At 54.8% G+C, this 23517-nt stretch overlaps 1 protein-coding gene across 7 annotated transcripts; it reads left to right on the forward strand.

Annotated features, from left to right (window-relative positions):
• Positions 1-8735: 8735 nt before the first annotated feature.
• On the forward strand, positions 8736-22785 carry LOC136315433 (PI-PLC X domain-containing protein 1-like). 7 transcript variants are annotated; one of them, XM_066247035.1, is made up of 9 exons: positions 8736-9506; positions 10809-11075; positions 13491-13627; positions 15561-15689; positions 16594-16749; positions 17443-17626; positions 21122-21262; positions 22152-22257; positions 22441-22780. In XM_066247035.1, the coding sequence occupies exons 2-9, from the start codon at positions 10979-10981 to the stop codon at positions 22646-22648; spliced, it is 1158 nt and encodes a 385-aa protein (XP_066103132.1). In that variant the 5' UTR covers positions 8736-9506; positions 10809-10978; the 3' UTR covers positions 22649-22780. The 7 variants fall into 7 exon arrangements, with proteins under 7 accessions (XP_066103132.1, XP_066103131.1, XP_066103134.1 ...); XM_066247034.1 differs by having other exon boundaries at positions 10905-11053; positions 22441-22777; XM_066247037.1 differs by lacking the exon at positions 16594-16749 and having other exon boundaries at positions 10809-11053; positions 22441-22785.
• The last annotated feature ends 732 nt before the right edge of the window (positions 22786-23517 follow it).

Consider the following 23517-nt stretch of genomic DNA (forward strand, 5'->3'; position numbering starts at 1 on the left):
TTATTTTGATATATTTTCCTTCTATACCCATTTTGTTGAGTGTTTTAAACATAAAATTGTGTTGTATTTTATTGAATGCCTTATCTGCATCTATTGACAAAATCTATGGTTTTGTTCTTTGTTGATATTGTGTATTACGTTAACCGTTTTTACATATGTTGAACCATACTTGTGATTCTGGGATGAATCCCACTTGATCATAATGAATTATTTTTTAATGTGTTGTTGTATTTGATTTGCTATTATTTTGTTTAGCTTCTGTATGCATTAGAGATATTGGTCTGTAATTTTCTTTTTTGGTGTTGTCCTTGCCAGGTTTCATTATGAGGGTTATTTTGGCCTCATAAAATGTGTTTGGAAGTATTGTTTCCTCTTCATTTTTTTGGAAGACTTTGAGTAGACTAGGAACCAAGTCTTTTTTGAATGTTTGATAGAATTCACTAGTATAGCCATCTGGGCCTCGGCTTTTATTTTGGGGGAGATTTTTAATAGTTTTTTCTATTTTCTCTCTGCTTATTGTTTTGTTTAGGCTTTCTGCTTCTTCAAGACTCTAGAAAAATTGTATTGTTCTAGGAATTTATTCATTTCTTCTAGATTATTGAATTTGGTGACACATATTTTTTCATAGTATTCTATAATAATTCTTTGTATATCTTTGATTTCTGTGGTAATTTCTCTTTCATTTTGAATTTTGTTTATATGAGTCTTTTCTCTTTTTACTTTGGTGAATCTTGCAAGGCTTTGTCAATTTTGTTGATTTTTAAAAAAAAACAGTTCCTTGTTTTATGACTTTTTCTATAGTTTTTTTGTTCTCTTATTTATTTCTGCTCTGATTTTTATTATTTCCTTTCTTTGGCTGGTTTTGGGTTGTCTTTGTTCTTCTAAAACTAAAAACTAAAAAAAGTTTCTTAAGATGTCAAGTTTTCTTAAGATGTCAAGACTCAGTCTAGAAAAATTGTATTGTTCTAGGAATTTACTTGGGCTCTCTTTGTTTGTTCATATAAGCCTGAAGTGATACAAACATCCCTCTTATTATTACTTTTGCTGCATCCCATAGATTCTGATATGTCGTATTGTCATTTTCACTTGTCTGTATATATCTTTTTTTTTTTTTGTATTTTTCTGAAGCAAGAAAAGGAGAGAGACAGTCAGACAGACTCCCACATGCGCCCGACCGGGATCCCCGGCACGCCCACCAGGGGGGGACGCTCTGCCCACCAGGGGGCGATGCTCTGCCCCTCTGGGGCGTCACTCTGTTGCGACCAGAGCCACTCTAGCACCTGGGGCAGAGGCCAAGGAGCCATCCCCAGCGCCCGGGCCATCTTTGCTCCAATGGAGCCTCGGCTGCGGGAGGGGAAGAGAGAGACAGAGAGGAAGGAGGGGGGAGGGGTGGAGAAGCAGATGGGCGCTTCTCCTGTGTGCCCTGGCTGGGAATCGAACCCGGGACTTCTGCACGCCAGGCCGACGCTCTACCACTGAGCCAACCGGCCAGGGCCTGTATATATCTTTTGATATCTGCGCTTATTTCTTCTTTAACCCACTCATTTTTTAAAAGTATATTGTATAGTTTCCACATTTTTGTGAGTTTTTTTTACTGCTTTTTTGCACTTGGATTCTAAATTCAAGGCTTTATGATCAGAAAATATGTTTGGTACAATTTCAATTATTCTGAATTTGCTGATGTTATTTTTGTGGCTTAGCAAATGATCAATTTTAAAATGTTTCATGTACACTAGAGAAAAATGTGTACTCTGTCACTTTGGGATGAAATGTCCTGTAGATATCTGTCATATCCAATTGCTCTAGTGTTTCATTTATGGCCAGTATTTCTTTATTGATTTTCTGTTTGGATAAACGATCTAGAGCCATTCAGTGGAATATTGAGATCTCCAAGTATAATTGTATTTTTGTTGGTTTTTGTTTTTAGGTTAGTCTGTAGTTGTCTTATATATATTGGTGCTCCTTGGTTTGGTGCATATATATTAAAAATTGTTATGTTTTCTTGATTCAGTGTCCACATGCTTTCTCATATGTGCCTTGACCGTGGGCCTTCAGCTCGAGCCAGCAACCTTGGGTCCAAGTTGGTGAGCTTTTGCTCAAACCAGATAAGCCCACATTCAAGCCAGCGACCTCGGGGTCTCACACCTGGGTCCTTGGCATCCCAGTCCAATGCTCTATCCACTGCGCCACTGCCTGGTTAGGCCACACTCAGCTTTTAATTTCAAATTGTACACCAGATTGCAACAGAAGAAAAAACTCTGGTGACTTTTACCTAGCTGTTATTTTCAAGCTGTCCACGAGACGGCAGCAAAAACATAGTTGTGGGGTTTTTTCCTAGACGGGTCCACTGTGATGTTGATCCAAGTATTTGCAAAACAGAGCAGCAAACACCCTGGCTGGATGGCTGGGTTGCTTGGAGCATTGTGCTGAGATGCAGAGGTGGCTGGTTCAGTCTTAGGCTGGGGCACATACAGGAATAGATTGATGCTTCTGTCTCCCTCTCTCCACCATCCCCTCTCTGGATTCAATTTTAAAAAAAGGAAAAAAAGACAAAAAAATAAAAATTAGGCAATGGCACTACCCACTGCATTAAATGAGAACCCAGACCCGGTAATAATTCCTATTTTAAGACCCTAACATGCCTCACCTTACCTATTGCTCCCATTTGCCAAATGAGACAGGACAATTGTTATCTCCATTTCACAAGTATTTGAACTAAAGACTGATTGTAACATAGTTCAAAGTCCAGAACCAATGGTCCAAGATGAGCCAGAAGAGTTGCGAACTCACAGTATCCTGGACAAATCGAGTAATCCAAGTACTCCTTGCAGCCTTGTGTTGAATATTGTACTTTTTTTAAAAAAATTTAGGTTTTTAAGAAAACTTGCACATAATCTGATGGTCCAGCTTGCCATGTTCTCACCAACCCCCTCCCTGTCTGATGGCACTTTAAAATCTGTTCTTCAGTCCAGAGCTGCTCCTACCCATGTGTCCTTCCTCTGAAACCTCACCTGACAGGAACTTCCCACAGGCTCAGAATGAACTCTAGAGCTGACTTCTGGCTCCACCACCTACAGGCAAAGAAATGAAAACTCAGTCTCCTCATCTGTCAGATGGGGAGAACCACACTCGCTCAGGTGGCTGTGAGGATTCAGGAAAGCAGTGCTCGTTAGCTCCTGCCAACCGTGTGACCAGCACTTTCCCTCTGTGCTATTTTGACCCATGTCTCATACAACATTCCTATCAGTTCCCTCCTCTCTGCAGCCACCACCACATAGCATGTGAGATCTTGGAGCTCAGCATGGCCCCCCTGCACTCTGTCCTTGCCATTCCCAGCTGACATCCAGGCCAATAATAAACTTATCTGGCCAAGCACCTGGAAGCCCAGGTTTAGCCGGGAACACCCTCCCATTCCTTGCACTCTCACAACCTCTTCATTCCTTGGAAACCACAGTCTGAGAAGGGTCACTGAGGGGCCACCTGAAAAGTGGAGGCATTCAGAGGAAAAGGGCAGGACTCAGTGCCCATAACCCCCACCATTATTATGACTTGCTCTTGACCTTCTCTAGAAGCAGAGCAGCTATGGTACAGAGGGGCCAAACCCACAGGCCGCTGGGCTGTTTTCCCTAAACTCCTTCCTGGCATCTAATGTGAGATCCTCAAGCTGCAGCAATAGTTCATATGGCCTTACTGGGGTCCCTGTAAAGATGGGGCTCTCCAACCTATATATTTTTTTAAATTGTTTTTATTTATTCATTTTAGGGAGAGAAGAGAGAGAAAGGCGGGGGTAGGAGCGGGAAGCATCGACTGGTAGTTGCTTCTCCTATGTGCCTTGGCCAGCAAAGCTTAGGGTTTCTAAAAAGCAACCTCAGCATTTCCAACTCAATGCTTTATTCAATGACAGCCTCCAATTCCTTGTCGCTTCCTCTCCCACCTCACTTCATGCACTACGTACACAGGGAGGGGACGGAGGAACATGACCTCTTGCTCCACAGACGACAGGGGAAAACCGAGCCTCCTCAAAGCCCCTACCTACACCTGCTCCTTCCTCCCTTTCTCACCAGGCCATTTGGGGAGTCATTGGGGAGTCAATGGGGTTTCACATTCAACCAAATTGGAAAGAGGGCCCCTCTAAATTGAGCTAACCCACTCAACGTGTCTTGAGTATAAACGCCAGAATGTTAACATTTCCCCCATAGCAACACGCTGAAACATGAAGAATAAGGAAAGCACTGTGATCCCACGAATTTATCAGTGGATAATGTTTCAGATTCGTCCTCCCTCCTCTGAAGGTACTTCCTACATTTGACGCGGCGGAGGAAGCCACCCACATCCAGTCTCCCTTCATCACTATCTATCTCCCTCTCCCATCCTCTTCCCCCTTCTCTCCAGCAGACCCTCCCCCCCAAGAGCTGTTTTTAACACTTTCACTTTTTTAAAAATCTTTTTAGATATTTTACCCAAGGCCATTTTGAAACCTACTGGTTTCCAATGTTCTTTTGTCAATAATGAGGAAGCCAGGCTGGGGTATAAGGAATGCATGGAAGCCAGGATCCCTGTGAAGGCTGCAGCCTCACACCCTGATCACTGGGGTTCCCGAATCCACACCTCAGTGGGAGGAGACTATCTCTGCCCTTGAGAGTCTCTGTGACAAAGACTGAAGCAAATTTATACCCATTAACAAGATGAAGGAAACGTGTCCCCGAGTTTCTGCACACACAAGAGGCCTTAGCGGTGAGCATGTTCCTGATGTGCTTGTTAGACAAGAGAGGACACACCTGGGAATCAGTGATAGGGCAGAGAGGTTCCAGATGGGGCACTAAGTGGTGGTGAAATGCCCAGGACATCGTAGGGTCACGAGGACACACGTGGCGTGATGCTACTTGGGGTAATATGTGACTCGTCAGAGAACCTTGGGTGTGTAGTGTGTTTACTCTTTTTCAAGTGTCCTTACCTTTGGGTGTCCACACTCCAGTATTTCTGAGGACACAAGTGCTCTTTGGGACAAGTTTAGTGACCTCCCCTGGGTACGGAATGGAGGCAGACACAGGTGAAGGGGTGGGCCTGTGTCCTCACTAAGGGTCACTGTACTAACCCCTGTTCACTTCCTGTTTAGATTTTCCAGAGACAAAGTGTACAGAAATACTTGGCTTCAGCCAACGGGTAACATTTTCCTCTGGACTGGACCGAGATCGTGGAGACAGCCTGCCCTGCAGTGTGTGGCCCGTGGGGGGAGGTTCGGATACAGCCACCATGAGTGAAGGGTTATGGGTCCAGGCAAAGCCCAGGTGGCAAGGGTGGGAGGGGCCCTCTGGGGGAGGTTGCAGTGGAAACTAAGAGCACCTACTTCGGAAACAGTGCCAACTGCTCAAACACCTAAACACAGCCCCCAACCCCACCCCCGTGAAGGGTGAAGCTGTCTGCAGTCTCACAGCTGGCGTGGGTGTGGGCGTGGGCGATAGGAACTCAGATATTGTCAGAAAACAGCTGGGTCGCCTGACCAGGAGGTGGCGCAGTGGATAGAGCGTTGGACTGGGATGCGGAGGACCCAGGTTCAAGACCCCGAGGTCTCCAGCTTGAGTACGGGCTCATTGGGTTTAAGCAAAAAGCTCACCAGCTTAGACCCAAGGTCGCTGGCTGGAGCAAGGGGTTACTTGATCTGCTGAAGGCCCATGGTCAAGGCACATATGAGAAAGCAATCAACAAACTGAAGTGCCACAACAAAAAACTGATGATTGATGCTTCTCATCTCTCTCCATTCCTGTCTGTCCCTATCTATCCCTCTGACTCTCGCTCTGTGTTAAAAAAAAAAATAAAAATAAAAATAAAAATAAAAAAAAAAAAACACAAAAATAAAAAAAACAGCTGGGGCCAAATTAATGAGCCACAGACATCCCAGAGGAACCGTAAATGTCCCGAAGACCCCTGGAAACACATAGAGCCAAGGACAGTCCCCAGGGAAACTGTCACTGGTGGGTCGGTCACTCTCACACTTGCACTAGGACACCTGTCACTGCTTAGATGAAAATCCCAGGGCCAAAGGTGACGTGCGGGTCCGAGGTCCCACAGGGCCAGCAGGCCGGGGGCAAGACCAAGAGGACCTAGGGCTGAGGGGAGCTCCTTGCCCAGCACGGAGGTTCCTGCTCCAAGCAGCACGTGGGCGGCAGGGGCGTGGGAGAGCCACCTGGGGGAGGCTGCACAGAGGAGCAGCTCCCCCCTCCCGAGAAATTCAGGACGAAACAGGGTTGGTGAGTCCTAGGGACGGGCCAGGAAGAGACCCTAAACGTCCCGAAATCTGAGACAGCGGGCTGTCCTGGACGAGGTAGCTTCCTCCACTCCTAAACCTTTAACCATCCAGAAAGCTGCTCCCGTCCCCGAACCCCAGACCCCAGACCCGAGGTCATGGCTGCGGACGCAGGGAATTCAGGCAGAGGCACCCAAGCCAACGAGCAGGGAAGATGTTGTCACAGTTGGGGGTGGAGGGGGGGGCACGGAGCCCCAGGGGGGACCGGGGAGGTGAGGGCAGTGGGAGGGGGTCCGAGGAAAAGGTTCCACCTCTTTTCCTGGAAAGGTCACACCTACCGCATTTGGACTCCCTCCCCCGTGGACGGTTCCTCTGTCCTGAAAGCGGGAGCGAGATGTGACTGACAGGGAGACAGACAGGTTGACAACCAGGAGCCCACCCAGACCACAGCCGAGGAACTGGCCCCGCCGGTGGAGGTGGGGGTGCAGTGGGCGGGCCTCCGCAGCCCCTGACCTGGTCTGCAGGGCACCAGGTTGCCTCGCCCTCAGCCCCCACACGGGGGCAGTGCTGGGTTTTCCAAAAGCAGGGGCAGCCTGGGAACTCGGGGCGGGGGGGGGGGGGGTTGGCGGCCAACGCTGGGGACACCATGTAGCTGACTGGAGCACCTGCCCCGACCCCTGGGCCCCAGCCTACCCCAGACCAACACAATCCAAGTGCTGCCCACGAGTCGCCAGAAATACTGAGGGCCCCTGACAGCCGAGAATGCTGAACTAGAGGAGCCCTGCGTGTGTGTGGGGGGGGGGGGCTCCTGATTCTGTCCTCAGCTCAGCAGGGTCACAGCTGTTCTGCACAAAGTGGACGGCCCCTACCCAGAAGTCCCCACAGACATAACCATGGAATCACCCACCTTTCTAACCCTGCGCTTCTGGCACCACAGCCTGGTGCCACGTCCCGCAGCCATGGTCAGAGCACAGCCAGCTGCCCAGGCTAACACAAAGGACAGGCAAGGTGGCAGGTCCCAGACCCATGTCACAGAATGGGAGGCTGCGCTCTGCCTGGGCACGCAGGGGGATCAGTGGAAGACCCTCACAGTGTTGATTTCCCTAGAGGAGCTGAGGGACAAGCTCACGTCCCTGTAGCATCCACCGGGTATGAGAACAAACGTCGGAGACTTTCAGGAGTTAAGATGTTACTTTTTTGGCCAGTTTAACCTACGTAGGGGCGAACTCCCAAGATGTCCGGAGAAACCGTGCTCACGAGGAGCTGCAAACAGAAGCCGCACCTGGCGCTTATATCCTAAGTGAGCAAGCATAATACAGAAGCAAATGTGGCAGTTTAGCTATTGGCTAGGGAGGTCACACGCAGCATAGCAACAGGGGCCGGTTTTAGCTTAGTGGTGAATTTCAAACCTAAACTTCTGATAAAGGTCTCTGACCTTCTTTGTTCCCAGCCTCACAGGAGCCATATCAGCACTTACTGTTCCTTCAATAGTTACACTCTTTGCAGCACTCCCTGAATCTAACAGTCCCAGGTCAGAAGGCAGGGACGGCAGAAGCCAGTGAGCAGTTTCAGGGTTGGTCCCAATACCTACAGTGACCAGCAGGCAGGGTCAGCTAGAGGGGTGGGAGTTTGGGGGGGACAATGTTGAGGGCTGCAGGAGTGGGATCAGGACCCAGATGGAAGGCCACGCACACACATGGTGACTTAAGGAACACAGGCAGATTCTGTCCCAGTCCTGAGGTTACAGCCAAGGTGGGTGTCACTGGGCCTCACCCAGGAGCCAGAAGGTTCCTTCTCCAAAGCCAGGATAACAGGAGCCCTTGTCATAGCCCCATCAGACTCCCCTCCTGCCCTTCCACATGGAGGCCCAGGGGCCCATCATTGCACCAGATGGGGGTCGTGCGGGCCTGTGCCCTGCTCTGGGCTCTGCTAGACCATGGCCGGAGTTCCCTTCAGCACCCTCAGGAACACTCACAGGGTCACTCAGAGTTTCCAGAGATTTGCACAACTGTGTCCAACCACTCCCCCACCAGAGGCAGAAAGGTCCATGGTGGACAAGACATCACAGAAGGGAGACATTAACAGTGCCCAACAGCTACGCCCCCTGTGGCACTGGGCTGTGTGTCCTGGGGGGGGGGGGCGTTGGGCTAAGTGACCTGGGGGAGGGGAGCAGGGCTGATGGACCTGGCTGAGCTGAATGGACAGAGGAAGAAAGGAGGTCTGTGGGGAGTTGGTGGGCAGCAGTATGTCCCTGAGAACACAGCTGCCCCTGGGCACCTGCAGCCTGCAGCTTGTAGGAGGAGTGCCTAGAACAGAGGAGCGAGGACTGTACCTCACATGCTGGCCCGGAGCCGCCCAGAACATGCCTCCCGTCTTGTTCATGGCTGAGTCCTGTCCTCTCGCCGGGAAGGGACATGGGGGCTCAATGTACTTTGCTGACTGGACAGCCCACTGAGCCAGAGAGAGGAGGAGCCCAGAGGGAGGAGGATGAGGGACCCCTGCTGGGTCCTGGTCACCTCAGGTCTGGTCAGCGACAGTGCTGAGTGAGTGCGCAGGACCAGACTCACCCAGGAAACACAGTTCCCCCATTCAGGTGGCACGCCCTGATGGGCTCTGGGACAAGGGCCACTCAGGGCTGGGAGGGCCGGACACTTCAGGAAAGGACGCGGACACTTGCTGAACTGCTGCTCAGAGATCACAGGCCCAGGCCGCAGGCACAAAGCCACTAGAGGGCTGGGATGAAGGCGTGTTTGCTCTGGCTTGGGGCCCAGACAGGCCGCAAGCAGGGACCACAGTCAGAGTGGGGTTGGGCTTTCAGGTCACTGCCTGTCCTCTGACCACTGACCCTGTGGTCACACGCAGGACAGCTGCCTACCCTGTCCCGTGTCCTGTGACCATGGGGCCTCATGGCCATGGCAGGGCATCCTGACGTCCCCATAAGGGTCTGTTCCCCACACTGGAGGCTGTGAGGGCCGTGGGTCCCCCTTCAGGCTGGGCAGTGCTGTCCTCACAGTGGGGTCCTGCTCTGGACTCAGGTATTACAGCTGCCACCGCCCTCAAGCTCAGCAGGGCTGTTCCGGGTGGTGGCCCCTCCTCCTTTCCTCCCCCTCCCAGGAGTGGGTGTTCCCAGCATCCAATCCAGGTCTGTAGGAGTGTTTTCGGAAGTGCCCCAGTCTGTGGAGGGAGAGCAGAGCGGAGGCCCAGCTGGAAACTGCTGGAGGGACAGAAGGAGGCTCGGTGGAGCTGAGTGAGGTCCACAGAGGTGAGTGAGGTCCCTAAGATCTGTTTGAACTTAGGCCCCATGGGAAGCTGAGCCAGCAGGCACAACATGGTCCCCGTGGGGCCCCCTCTTCTGTCAGTCAATCTCTGCCCAGACCTAGACCCCAGGGACCCCAAGGGAGGGGCCAGAGGGACCCATGTGCCCTGCAGCCGTCAGGGTGTGAACCTCCTGGGCTCAGAACTGCAGACCCAGGGGACTGGGGCAATGACAAGCCCCACTGGGCTCAGGGCTGCTGACCAGGGGGGAGGACTCAGCGCCCAGCTCCCCTGTCCCTGCTGCCTGTAGGCAGGACTTCCTGGACTGATGTTGCACTGAGTGTCTAGGTACCTGGTGAGGACCTGGGCAGGAATGTCAGGGTTGGGCAGGTGTGGACCCATCCATCCTTTTATTCACCTGCCAACCATTTCCTGAGAGGTTCTGTGGCCAGTCACCAGCCGCATCACAGTGGGCTCACAGCTAGAGGCTCAGGTGTCTCACCGACCAGGGCAGGTCAGCATGACTGGGAATCTTACCTCGTCCTGCAGTGTCCTGTGAGACCTAGGGGGTCCCCAAGGCCCACATTGATGGGGACACAAAGGGCCCTTGGTATCAGAGGGACCTGGGGGTCCGGTCCTGCCCATGGGGTCCCCATGGACCACCAGGGTGCATCCTGACCAGTGTGGCTGGGGCAGCAACATGCTCACCTCCTCCGCACATCCTGAGAACACAGGAACATCCACTGCACAGGCAGATGGGAAACGCTCAGGTGGCGGCTGCAGCCCTCACGTCAGGGCCTGTGACATGCCTAGACTCGGACCCCCTGACGTCCAGTCCTCCTGGGGGCGTGAGGGTTGGTCAGGGAGCCTCCTGCAGGCAGAGCTGCCACATCAGAGCCCAGCATCCCACAACAAGGGGCAGAGCCCATGGGCTGATGCTGACTCAAAGCCCCACAGCACCGCCCCAGGATGGACGCAACTCAAACCCCAGAGGGACTCACCTTAGCCCCTACCCATGGTTTGGGGGGGGGTGATGCAGGATGAGGGGTGTCTCTGCAGAGGGGACACATGCTTCAGCCACCCTGAATCTGGCTCAGGTGCTGCAGAGTCGCCCTGTGTCTCTCCTCATGTCTGTCTCCCCCTTTTACCCTCTGTCTCTGTCTCCGTCTTCTCGATCTCTCTCTGCCTCTATAGAAATAGTCTTGTGTCAACACTCATATCTGTTTGTCTCTGCCTCCCTGACTGCCCTCTCTGTCTGTCCTCCTCTATCTCTCTCTTACACACTTTTCCACCTTCCTACCCTCTCCAGCTCCCAACCCACATCTGAACAGAAGTCTGTTTTCTCAGCGTGGCTGCCGTGTATAATGAGAACAGGTTCCCTGCACCTGCTCCTGTCCTTCCTCAGATCGTTGGGGTCACCCGTGATGGGTGGGCAGGTGAACGCAGCAGGCAGTTTCCTGGGCCTGCCCTGCACCAGGAATGCCAATGCAGACTGGATGTCAGCGCTGTGCCCCCGGCTCTGGGATGTGCCCCTGCACCATCTGTCCATCCCAGGTGACGGCCTGGGGATCCCAGGGTGCGTTCAGAGGGTGGGAAAGCCCCAAGAACCACATGCCTACACACACATGCACATACTCACATATGAGTGTCTCCTTCCTTCTGCTCTTCTGCCACCTATGGCCTGCAAGGTGCATGGTGGACCCCAGGGAAGCGTGCCTTTGGGGAGGGGGGGGGCACTGCTCTCCACCAGCCTGTCCTTCCATTGGGGAAACTCTGGGTTCCCAGGCCCCTGGTCTCTGGGTATGAGGTGTGCCAGTGTCCCTTGTACTTGGCGTCAGGAGGGTTCACAGTGTGGCGACCTGTGAGGAGTCTTTTCCATGTTGTGAGTCCAGGGACCCCAGCACCAGGCCTGCCAGGGTGTTGGGTGTTGACCCCTTAGCAGAGCTGCATATGGGCCCTGGCCATGAGGACAGCAGGTCAGAGTGTGGGGGGCATGAGGGCAGAGGTCTCCTCAGGCCACTGGCACTGTCACACTGAACCCTGCACGGGTCTGCCGGCCTGGGGGCGGGTCAGGCCTGCTGTGCTGGGTCCCCTCACTGATCCAGGACAGGTTGTGGACGAAGCTTTTTTTTCTCAATTGATTAGAGAGAGGAGGAAGCTATTTTTTTTTTTTTTTTTCATTTTTCTGAAGCTGGAAACAGGGAGAGACAGACAGACTCCCGCATGCGCCCCACCGGGATCCACCCAGCCCGCCCACCAGGGGCGGTGCTCTGCCCCCCAGGGGGCGATGCTCTGCCCATCCTGGGCGTCGCCATATTGCGACCAGAGCCACTCTAGCGCCTGAGGCAGAGGCCACAGAGCCATGCCCAGCGCCCGGGCCATCTCTGCTCCAATGGAGCCTTGGCTGCGGGAGGGGAAGAGAGAGACAGAGAGGAAAGCGCGGCGGAGGGGTGGAGAAGCAAATGGGCGCTTCTGTGTGCCCTGGCCGGGAATCGAACCCGGGTCCTCCGCACGCTAGGCCGACGCTCTACCGCTGAGCCAACCGGCCAGGGCAAGGAGGAAGCTATTTTATTGTTCCACTTAGTGGTGCACCCATTGGTCACTTCACAAATATATCCTGACGATCAGACCTGTGACCCTGGCATGTCGGGACAATTCTCTAACCAGCTGAGCTACCAGGCCAGGGCCCAGAGGCCCAGAGACAGAGCTTTGGGGATGCTCGCTGCTAGCTTTGCAGGTGGAGGGAGGGCTGGGAGCCTGGTGAGACGTCCAGGGAACTGGAGGGTGAGAACAGGGCTCCAAGCCTCAGAAGGAACCCGTGACGCTGGGAGGTGGGAGCCGGCCTCTGGCACTGCTGGGGAGGCAGACTTTGTGCCCTTTGGACAGCTGCCCAGGACCTTGGCAAGCCAGCGGAGGTGCTGTGAGGGCCAGTGCTCTCTCCTGCCCTGCTGGGTGTCAGAACTCAGCCAGGGCCATGAGACATGGTCAGAGCCTGGAGGTGCACAGAGATACCCGCGCTCAGGGACACGCTGCACAGCAAGTTCAGGGAAGGGGCACTGACAGCCACCACTCACAAATGTCAGCACAGGGGAGTCTCTGAGGCAGGGTCACGGCCCATGCAGAAAACACCAGCATTGTTGTGACAGCTGCTTAAAAGCCCAGTTTGATCACACTGCTTGTTTGAAAAGACATACAAACATAAAGGATAACCCACAAACAGGGAAAAGCAGGTTTACAGCTGTTTGTATGGAAAATAACACAAAAATTAGTAAATAATGACACAAGGATAAACCTTTTCTCACAACTGTAACCCTACTTCTGTCCACCCCATACAAATGGACCCACATACGTTATACAGGAAACATGCCATACAATATATAAAAGTCTAAATAATAGAGGATTTTCATTGTTTTACTTACCCACCTGTTTTCACTTGTCTGCAACTAAGATGCTTAGTTCCGTGAATTTCCTGTCACCAGTACGACAAATACCACAGATCTGATTTGTTAGACATAAATCCCCCCCACACACACACACTCCTGGAGAGCAGTTATCTGAGACCCAGGGCTCCCAGGGCCACACTCTCCCTGGAGGCTGGGGGGGGGGGGTCCATCCTGCCTCTCCTACCTCCTGGGGCTCCAGGCGTCCCTGGGCTGGTGGACACCTCCCTCCCATCTCTGCCTCCATCCCCATGTGGCTTCTCCTGTGTCTGTGTCTCCTCCTCTGTCTCTTCTAAGGTTCCTGTCACTGGGTGCGGTGCAGGGCCCCCCTGACCCAGGGTGACTCATCTCAGACGCTTCTACTTTATCCCATCTGCAAAGACCTGTTTTCGTACAGGTCTGGGCAGCAGGTTCTGGGATGGCACACATTTGGAGCCACCATCTGCCCCGGGCTGGGACTGTGTTACTGCGTGTTCATGGGTATACCGCATGTTCTCTGAGTGTTCCCCACGAGGAGGGACTGATGGTGGCCCCATCCACTGTGATTACAGGCAGCCACGACACCATGACCTACAGCCTTAACAAGAAGTCCCCCATCTCCCGTACAGAGTCTCCACTCCTGCAGTTTCTGGCTAAGGCCCTGCCCTGCATCACACGGCCTGTGGTGCTGAAGTGGTCCGTCACCCAGGTGAGCATCCATGCCACCAGCTCTTCTGTGCAGCCACCCTCCAACCCCCTGGGGCTGCTTCAGGGGAAAAGAATTGAAAACAAAGGTCCTGCCAACCCAGAACCCTGCCCTCAGGAAGGAGACAAAGAGCAGGGTTATTACACAGCTGGGACCAGAATGGGGCACCCTGCTGACAGCCATTCAGAGGTCATAGAGCCAAGAGGGGTCCTGTGCAGCCGAGTGGAGATGCCTGGTCCACCTAGATCCTCCAGGTGAAGTCTGACCCTCCTGGTAGATCTGTCAGCTGGGAGTCACCCTCCAGGGCGAAGACTGTGGATTCCTTCCCCACAGTCCCATGTCCCAGGCCTTCAGGGAACACCCCAGGGTTCAGTACATTTACATGCACGCAGGCATGCACACACACAAGCACGCACACACACGGAAAAGGAACGATCCCAGCCTTACACATTTTGTCAGGGAAGAGCTCTGACAGGGGAGCGACAGGCGTCTTGTCTTGTGTTTTCTGCAGAGACGGTGAAGTCTGTCCTGTGTAACCCCGTTTGGGCCATGACCCTGTCACCCACAGCCCTTCCTCCCTGTTTGAATTGGAGGTTTTAGGGGAGGAGGGATCCCTGTGGGGCATGGAGAAGAAGAGGCCTCCTGAGTCGCCCAGGGCCATCCAGGCTGTGAGGGGGGCATCCACCAGGCTGTGGTCCTGGCATGGGGCGCAGCTGAGGGCCCCATGCTGGGCCCCAGAGGGTAGCTCACCCAGCACCCTGCTCGCTGGGCCTCTGCTCTCTGCTTTATCCCTGGACACGATTGGCAGATGGATAAGCAACACAGCCCCCACACCCTGGGCTGAGGTTTGCATCCTCTGTAACTGCTTTGCTCTGAGTTTCAGTTGACCAAATGGCCGGCCAGTGTGCTGGGTGGAGTGCCTGGTGTGAGATGTGGGGAGGCCACATTCCTAAACGGGTGATTAGATGCCTAGGAACGCATGCAGCTGGGACAGTCACCACAGCCTGCAGGAAGGGCACTGGGGCAGGACGCGTCATCCTGCAGGGCAGGCAACTTTGACTTCAGTGACACACCTGCCATCACCAGTGGGGGGCCCCCATGCAGTAGTCACAGGAACAGGGGGGTCACAGACACCTGGGGAACTTGTGGGCCTCGCTTGCCGTTAGGAGGTTCTGGCTGGGCCATGGGTCCAGCACCAGGGCGAAGCCAGCATGCACTGGCCGAGGGTCACTTGTACCATCCACTCCCTGCTCAGTCTGGTGGACACCGGCCCTGGTGCAATGGGTGACTCACACGCCCTGTCAGGGTATCTGCCCCAGGGCGCAGGGCCAGTGACCATGGCGACACCTCTGAGGCCTTTCTGCACACACAGTAGGCCTGCCCTGCCACCCCACACACATTGGTCCCTTCCCTCAACTGGCGGGGTCACATGAGGGAAACCCAGCTCCCTCCTGGCCATGCAGGTGTGACGGCCGTTTCCACATTAATTCTTCTTTTTCCATCCCTCCTTTGTGCACAGAGCATGTCACCTCTTACCTCTGTAGTGTTACCACTGTTTTATGAGGGTCCTGGAGGGGTACCGGGACCACAGGTTGGGGCTGCTGCAGCCTGGGGGGGGAGGGGCCCTTCCAGAGGCTCAGAGGATGCCTGGGGGAAGGGTAGGAGGGACTCTGAATGGATGGCTCAGCCTGGGGTCAGAGTCTGGACACACACACACACATGCTGAGGGCAGGGGCCAGCCCTGCGCTTCCCAGGACAGGCTCACCCCAGGTACAACCTGTGGCCCCAGCAGCCACTGTCCCCTGCACAGTGGGTCCCAAATGCACAGCCCGAGCCCTGGCGGCCACCAACTGCTAGGAGCTAACATGGGCTGGTGCAGCCGTGCCGGGCATGGACACATGAGGCAGCTTAGTGTGTGACCCACCTTTGTCCGCAGGTGCTGAACGTCACGGAGCAGCTGGACGCCGGGGTGCGGTACCTGGACCTGCGGATCGCACACATGCTGGAGGGCTCCGAGAAGAACCTGCACTTTGTGCACATGATGTACACGGCCGTGCTGGTCGAGGTAGGCGGGACAGAGGGGGGCGGATGAGGCCTAGCACAGCGATGGACACCAGGTCCTTCTGCACAGGACGCAGCCAGCCTGTAAGGGGGACACAGGCAACCGCTAAGGGGGTGCACACAGTCTTTCAGGACGGGACATGAATGACATCCAGCCTTCGGTCACTGGGAATTGCTGACCCTCCTCTGTTTCTGAGCCCCCCTCCCCGTGCCAGCACACCCCTGGCTCCTCCAGGTTGCCAGAGGTTTTGCAAAACTGGGTCCCTCATTGTTGTCCTGTCTCCGGTTTAGATATTTCCTTTTGTGAAAAGAAAACTTTAGCAAGAGAGACAGGCAGAGAAAGAGACAGGAACATCCATCTGCCCCTGTATGTGCCCTGACTGGACATCAAACCAGCAACCCCTGTGCTTCAGGATGATGCTCTAACCAGCCAAGCTATCCAGCTAAGGAGTGTTTAGATGTTTCCAGTCCCTTCTCCTCTCAGCTACTAGACCAGTGTTTCTAAAGTCAGACTATAATGGTCCCCATTTGCGTCACAGCTGCCCACGGTCCCTTGAGACCTCAGGATCTGGGGGCCATTCCTGGGACCTCTCTCCATAGGCCACCTGCTGGCCCTTGCATGCTCCCTGAAACTCCCAGAGTTAACGTTTGCACACACAGTGTCCTCTGCAGAGCACACACACAGTGTACGCATACATGGGTACACTGTATGCACACATTAACACACGTGTGCACACTTCCCCCCACAGCAGTAGCCTGGCTGTAACTGAGTAGCTGAGCTCCATGGGGGCATCCGGGTGTTACGAATTTGCTAGTTCAGGACCAACCTGAGCCATGTGTCCAGTGACCTTGGTTGGGAGCCCCTTCAGCGGGCCATGACACCCTGCGCACTCCTGTCCACTGCCCAGGACACGCTCACAGAGATCTCGGAGTGGCTGGAGAAACACCCCCAAGAGGTTGTCATCCTGGCCTGCAGGAACTTCGAGGGCATGACAGACGACCTGCACGAATACCTGGTTGCCTGTGTCAGGAACATCTTTGGGCACATGCTGTGTCCCCGAGGGGTGAGAAGGACATGCAGTGTCCCTGAGGGGTGAGGCAGGCACGGCCTCCCACACAGGTCTTGGGAGGGGGCGAGGCTTCCCCATACCTGATGCTGAGGTAATCCTAGTGCTGGTGAAGCCACTGACATGGTCTTCTGGAAGCTTCTCTGAAGACTGGGTCAAAATTAGCGCGTTAGAAGTTGCCACAGCATGTGATCCCTGTGAGCACAGTGACTATCACAGTGTCCCAGGCTGTCCCAACAGGATGCACAGCCCCAGCTCCACAGGGCTTCTTCTTATCCCATCCTGGGGGCTGGAGTCTGAGACTCAGGTGCGGGCAGTGCTGGTTCCTCCTGAGGCCTCTCTCCTGGGCAAGCAGATGGCCGTCTCCTCCCTGTGTCCTCACACTGTCGTCCCTCTGTGTGTGTCTGTGTCCTCGCCTCCTCTTCTTATAAGGACCCCTTCCTTGGGGTCAGGACTCTCCCTAGTGACCTCATTGTACCTAAATCCCCTCTGTTCATGTGCAGCTTGACTCCCAGTGAGCCTCCTGTCCCGGTCACTCATTGAGGAGCATAGGCTTTGTTCCAGGAAAACGAGTGTCTGTCCTTGTGACAATCCAGATGCCACAACACTGACACGGATGCCTCATTGCCCCACTGTCCTCGCACAGACCTGATATCCCCTCCCCACCCTGACACGTCACCCCCACCACAGGAGGTTCCGACACTGCGGCAGCTCTGGGCGCGGGGCGAGCAGGTCCTCCTGTCCTACGATGACGAGGGCACCGTGCGCCGGCACGGGGAGCTGTGGCCGGCCATCCCCTACTGGTGGGGCAACCAGGTGAAGCCCGAGAAGCTGATTCGCTACCTGGAGCACATGAAGAGCTACGGCCGCCCAGGTGGGTGCACATCCTATGGGGATACACTCACACACGTGTGCATACAGCACACATCCATCATGGGTGTGTATGTGTGCACACATGCATGTGTGGTTTTAGGGCTCAGCTGCATGAGGTCTGGGTGTTGCCATGGTAGCCGCCAGCTCTGAGCAAGGAGAGCGTGCAGTTCTGGGGTTTTCTGTCCCTTCTGACGTCGCATAGCATCCCACGTGTTTCTCTTCCGGGCCTCCTCCTCTAGTGCCCATGACTCTCTGCAAGGACATGAGCACTTTTGGGCACACGAGCCACACACAACCCCAGCTGATTTGAAGATGGGGCTGCTCTGCACTGTTGTGTCTGTGGCTTGAGGGGAAGGAGATTTTCTTGCAAAGAGAGTCCCATGGTTTCAACTCTATATCCGTGGTCAGCGTGCGTGGCTATGTCTGTGTGCACTTTGGGCCTCCAGAGTGCCTCCCCTTTCCTGTCACAGTCAGCACTGTGAGAGGGCAGCTGTGTGTTAGGCTTGCTGTGCTACCTGGGATTCCCACAGCTATTAATCCATGTACTGCGTGGGGTCAGGATATGGACATGTCGGGTCACTTTTTGACCAGAGCCCTCTGTAGCAAGAGCATGGCGATGTGACAGCACTGTGGAGCTCAAGCTGTCTGCGCTGGTGTGAGGGGCTGGAACGGTGGGGATGACCACAGGGAGCAGGGAGAGAGCAGTACCTGATGGGCCAGGTGGGGGGCAGGTGGGAACCAGGTGGGACCCAGAAGGGCGCATGTGGATGGTAGCCCCCACCCCTTGCAGGCGGGCTGTTCGTAGCCGGCATCAACCTGACGGAGAACCTGCAGTACATCCTGGCACACCCGTCCGAATCCCTGTGGAGGCTGACACTGCCCAGCCTGCCGCAGCTCAGGGCCTGGGTGCGGGACCAGTGCCCGGGTCCAGGCACCTGCTGCACCAACATCATCGCAGGCGACTTCATCGGCTCCGACAGCTTTGTCAATGACGTCATCAGACTCAATGAGAAGCTGCTCTCGTGCTGACCGTGCGCCCTCCCTCCTCCTGTAGCTTCTCCCCTCTAGCGGGAGTGTCCAGCCAGCAGAGCAAGAATGGTGGCCGGAGCGCCAACAGTGGTGGCAGCTGGCATCGCAGCCCCCAGACTCCAGTGAATCCTCGACTGTGTGGATGACCCCAGGTGGACATGGGTGCCCCTTCTAGGACAGTTATCTGGAACCACGGGATACATGTTCCAGGCTCATGCTGGCCGTTGGGTGCCCGCGAGACGCCCAGAGGCATCTGCTCGCCCAGGTCCCTGGGAAATAGCAGGGTGACCCCCTGAGTCCAAAGTGCTGCACAAGCCCTAGGTAGGGCCATACAGGGTAGACTGGACATCATGTGACGCAATCTATAGAGAAAAGCTCTTGCTATTTATGACATCACTTGAAAAACAGCAGGTGCTCATGAATTCAAGGGTCTCGGGAGTTTCTAATTGAGATGAAAGTGAAGGCTGTTGCAACCCCCCCCCCTTCCCAGGTGTGAGCATCACACAGGCATGGCATGCTGCCACACACCCGCGTCCATTCAGCTGCCCTGTCCGCTCATGCCAGCTCCTGCACCCAGTCCCCGGGTCCGCCGACCCAAGCAGATGACCAGCCTGGGCCCAGCTACTGAGGCTTCGAAATGAAGCCAGCGCATCACACCCACACCCTCCCCCTTCTCCCAGTTTCCCACCCCCTTCCTTCTGCGGGTCCCACATTCTGTGTCCACTCAGCACCCGCATCAGCACCGATCATCTGCATTGTATGTCCTATTTCCTGTGTACTTAACGCTCCGGTAGTTTCCAGCCGTGCAGACCCAGGACTGGTGGCCCCTCCCAAAGCAAGCTGCTTCTAAAGGTGCAAACGGCCTACCGGAGAGCAGGTCCCTCACAACAGCCACCACCTGTCACCTCACACATGAGGCCCATACTGCACTGTTAGCTCTGGCATCTCCCTTAGCTAAAACCCCACCTGGAGAAATGAGTCCCATGTGCCCCGCCCCGGGGGTGGGGGGCTCCACCTTCTCCCAGAGGCCTGGGCTCAGCTGCCTCTCGAGACCCTAGCCCAGGTCTCAACCCTCGACGGTCACAGAAGAACCTCCTTTGTGCACATGGCTTTCTCGAGCTAGAGGCTCCCGTTTGCGGACAAAGGGTGGACCACTGCCACAGTTTCACATCACTTCCCTCCTGGAAGGGATGTCAGAATCCTTGTGCAAGTCGTGTTAGGGAAAATTCATCCTAAAAGCAAGGGTACCAGACGTTACAGTGTCTCAGCACAAACCCTGCTGGACTGGATTCTCTTTGGGGTCAACTCAACCATTTCCCACAAGACAAACCTGCTCACGCTTTGGGGACCAGGATGCCATTGTGACACAAAGGCCCTGAGAACCTGACCCAGGAACCACACGCTGGGACCTCAGGCCACGGCTCAGCCTGGTAGAACACAGCAGACCAGGTGTCAGGGCCACACGCTGGGATGGCTCACAGTGTCTCTGAAGTAGCGACTGTCACCCCCTGCACACCCACATTTCCCTCGGTTGTGCCTGAGCCGGGAACAGTCCACAGCAGTGACTTCCTCCCGGACAACAACAAACGCACATGAAACTCAGCTTTGACACGGATTTTTGTGGTCAGACAACCCAGATGTTGAGAACACACATGAAGGAGCTTTAGAAATGTGAATTGTGTCCAGGTTCCAGGGAACTAATTTTAAACTGGAATTGTGCCCCCTTCCTCCCATTTACCTTTGCTTTATAAAGAATTCTGAGGTTCACAATACCTTCAGCTTCCCAGGGGCCATTAACCAAAGGTCTGCATGTAATTGTAAAGATGACTCCTCCAGACTTTTTGTTAGAAGGACGTATTCTTCCAGCAGGATACTCCGTGCAGGCTGACTTCCAGGCTGTTGGCAGGGACTGCCACTATGAAGCTGCTCAATAAATGTTTGTGAAGGAGCCACCAGGCACATGCTGACCTGGGCTCTCTCTCTCAAAATGCTCCCTCGTCACACACATGATGAGCACCCCCTGGTCTGCCCAGCCCAAACTGCCTTTCCCTGTCAAAACAACGGCCTCCCTCCCTTCCTCTTTACAACCCTCCCTCCTTCCCTCCTACTTGTGGTTGTTCTCAGGGTCAGAGCTCCTGTGGGCCCAGCGGACCCTGTAACCTGGAGGGGACAAGACCATCAGTAGTATGGAGTGGTCTTGCACCTGTTCTCCCCAACACGAATCCCAACACTTGCTCTCTGGGGCCCCCAAGACCCCAATCTCATCCTCCTCCTGTGGCCTCACTAAGCTGAGCCCCCACAATGCTGTCGGGACCAGGCAGTGAGCCAGGCTGTGCCTGAGGCAGCCCTGGGGTGAGTTCTCTCCTCCTCCACTCCAGGAGTGAGGACAGGGGAGCAGGCCATGGGGTACCAAGAGCAGAGCCAGCTAGAGACCAGAAGCCCCACCCAGTCCCCTTTCCCCAGCCAGGGAGGAAGTGGGCTGCAGCAGATGAAGGCGGGAACTGGCCGGTCGAGTGTGGGCAGCAGCCAGGAGAGGACAGTGAGGCTGTCCTGTGGCCACGGGACCATGTGGGCGTCCTGCAGCATGTTCACCCGGTGGACCGGACAGGTCAGTCAGGACCACAGGCCTGCTCGACTCTGGGAGCCCAACCCATAGGGACAGCAGGGTAGGGCCGTGTCATCCATAGGCAGCCTCAGGAGCCCGTGTGTTGTCTGTCCTGCACCCAGGATCCCCTGTGTGCAGCAGTCCTGAGGTCATTGCAACACATGACCACATCACTGTTCTCTCAGTCTGGGACTCGGGAGTCTGCAGGGGTCTCCCCGGGTTGAAGTCAGGGTGTGACAGGATGGGCTCCCCCAAAAGCCCCAGGAAGGAGGAGTGTTTTAGGGCTGGTTCCCCAACGCTGCAGGGAACTCTCTGAGGTCCAGTCCTTCCAGCTCGGGAAGCACCCTGTTGCCTGGCTGGCGGCCCCTTTCTGTACCTGCAAGGCCAGCCCCGTGGTGTCCTGACCTTTCCCTGACTTGGCTTCTGGCTTTGCCCACACATCTCTTTGCTGCCTCCTCTGGTTAGGACCCGGGTAGTGGCACCAGGGGCTGCCTGGGGAACGCAGACTCACCGCCATCTCAGGGTCCTAACTGGATCCTATCTGCAAAGTCCACCTGCCCATTCAGGTGACCAGCTCAGGTTCTGAGGGTAGAGACATGGACACCTGAGGGGACAGTGTCTAGACCTTACCAAACCGAGTTTCCCAGCACGGGCAGGCCAGGGGGCCAGGGTGGGAAGGTTTGGGAAGGAACAGGTTTGAGGGTGGAGTGGGGCTGAGACAGGCCTGTCCAGCCGTGTGAGCCTCACAGAGTAACACTGAACAACCAGCACTCCCCGATGTGAGGACAGGTCGCGCACACCCCTCTGCACGCTCAGGAGAGGGCAAAGCTTCCTTTATTTCCCTGCACGCTACGGGTCTGAGTCAACTTCACCAATGCCCCTGTCCTGGCAGGTGCAAGTCTGCGGGGAAAATCCCCTCACTGCATTCTGCGTGAGAGGAGAGACTCCTCCCCTTGGCCCTACAGTAGATCCTGTGCTGCTCTCCGCTGGAGAAGCACGTGAGTCTCTAACCGTGGGAGGCGCCGGCTGTGCACCTGGGTCTGTCCCGGGATGTCTGCGTGTGCAGCCCTCTCTGTGGAGGGTTTGCACCAAGACGCAACTTCCTGCTTCTTGAAACATTACCGGATGTTTGCTTTACTTCGCACACGGGAGTCTGTCTGACTGTCTCTCCCCGTTTCCAGCTTCTCCTGTCTGGCAGCTGCAACCTTGGGAGGAGAACCAGCCCACGCGACGGACTCAGTGACCCCGCAGCATCCATCAGCCTCTCTGTCGACCACGGACTCCCAGCCTGCGGACCTGCCTCTCTCTCTGGCCACGGACAGGGGCCAGGCCACGGGTCTGTTCATTCTGGAAAGAGCTTCTGGAATTTTCCGAAGGCAGAGTTGCTGATGATGACCTAAACCAGGGGTCCCCAAACTACGGCCCGCGGGCCGCATGCAGCCCCCTGAGGCCATTTATCCGGCCCCCACCACACTTCTGGAAGGGGCACCTCTTTCATCGGTGGTCAGTGAGAGGAGCATAGTTCCCATTGAAATACTGGTCAGTTTGTTGATTTAAGTTTACTTGTTCTTTATTTTAAATATTGTTTTTGTTTTCTTACTTTAAAATAAGATATGTGCAGTGTGCATAGGGATTTGTTCATAGTTTTTTTTATAGTCCGGTCCTCCAACGGTCTGAGGGACAGTGAACTGGCCCCCTGTGTAAAAAGTTTGGGGACCCCTGACCTAAACGTTGGCCACGCTGGCCTTGGGGACCATGTAGATGTCCTGCACCATGGCCTCCTTGTGCAGCCAGCTGCGGGGAAGGGCGGCTTAGGGCAGCGCACGCGACAGATGGGGGGGGGCAGACATCTGCAGCCTCCTTACTCGACAATGCACTACACAGTCTGTGTGTCTGAGTGTACAGAGGGGTGTCCGGCTGGGCGGGGAACGAGCGCTACCTGGCGGCGAGGGCTTCTGACCGAAGGCAAACAAGGCCACGTACCCATGAGGTGACTGGGAACACACGGGACCCCCACAACTTCTTCCATATCCTGCCTGTTCCCTAAAACCCACCGCCCCAAACCGACGGGCTAATTTCTCCTTCCTAGAATGCTCAGGGATCTTGCCCCTCACGTGCACCATCAAGTTATTTTAACTATAAATCCTGGGAAATTAAAACAGTGTTGCCTCACGACTCACCGCTGCAAAAATAAAATGATCAGAAAAAAACAGTATACTGTGTAGTCACACAAAATGCCTTCAGACAAAAAATACCTA

The sequence above is a fragment of the Saccopteryx bilineata genome, chromosome 11 (assembly GCF_036850765.1).
Source record: "Saccopteryx bilineata isolate mSacBil1 chromosome 11, mSacBil1_pri_phased_curated, whole genome shotgun sequence".
In the NCBI taxonomy this organism is placed as follows: domain Eukaryota; kingdom Metazoa; phylum Chordata; class Mammalia; order Chiroptera; family Emballonuridae; genus Saccopteryx; species Saccopteryx bilineata.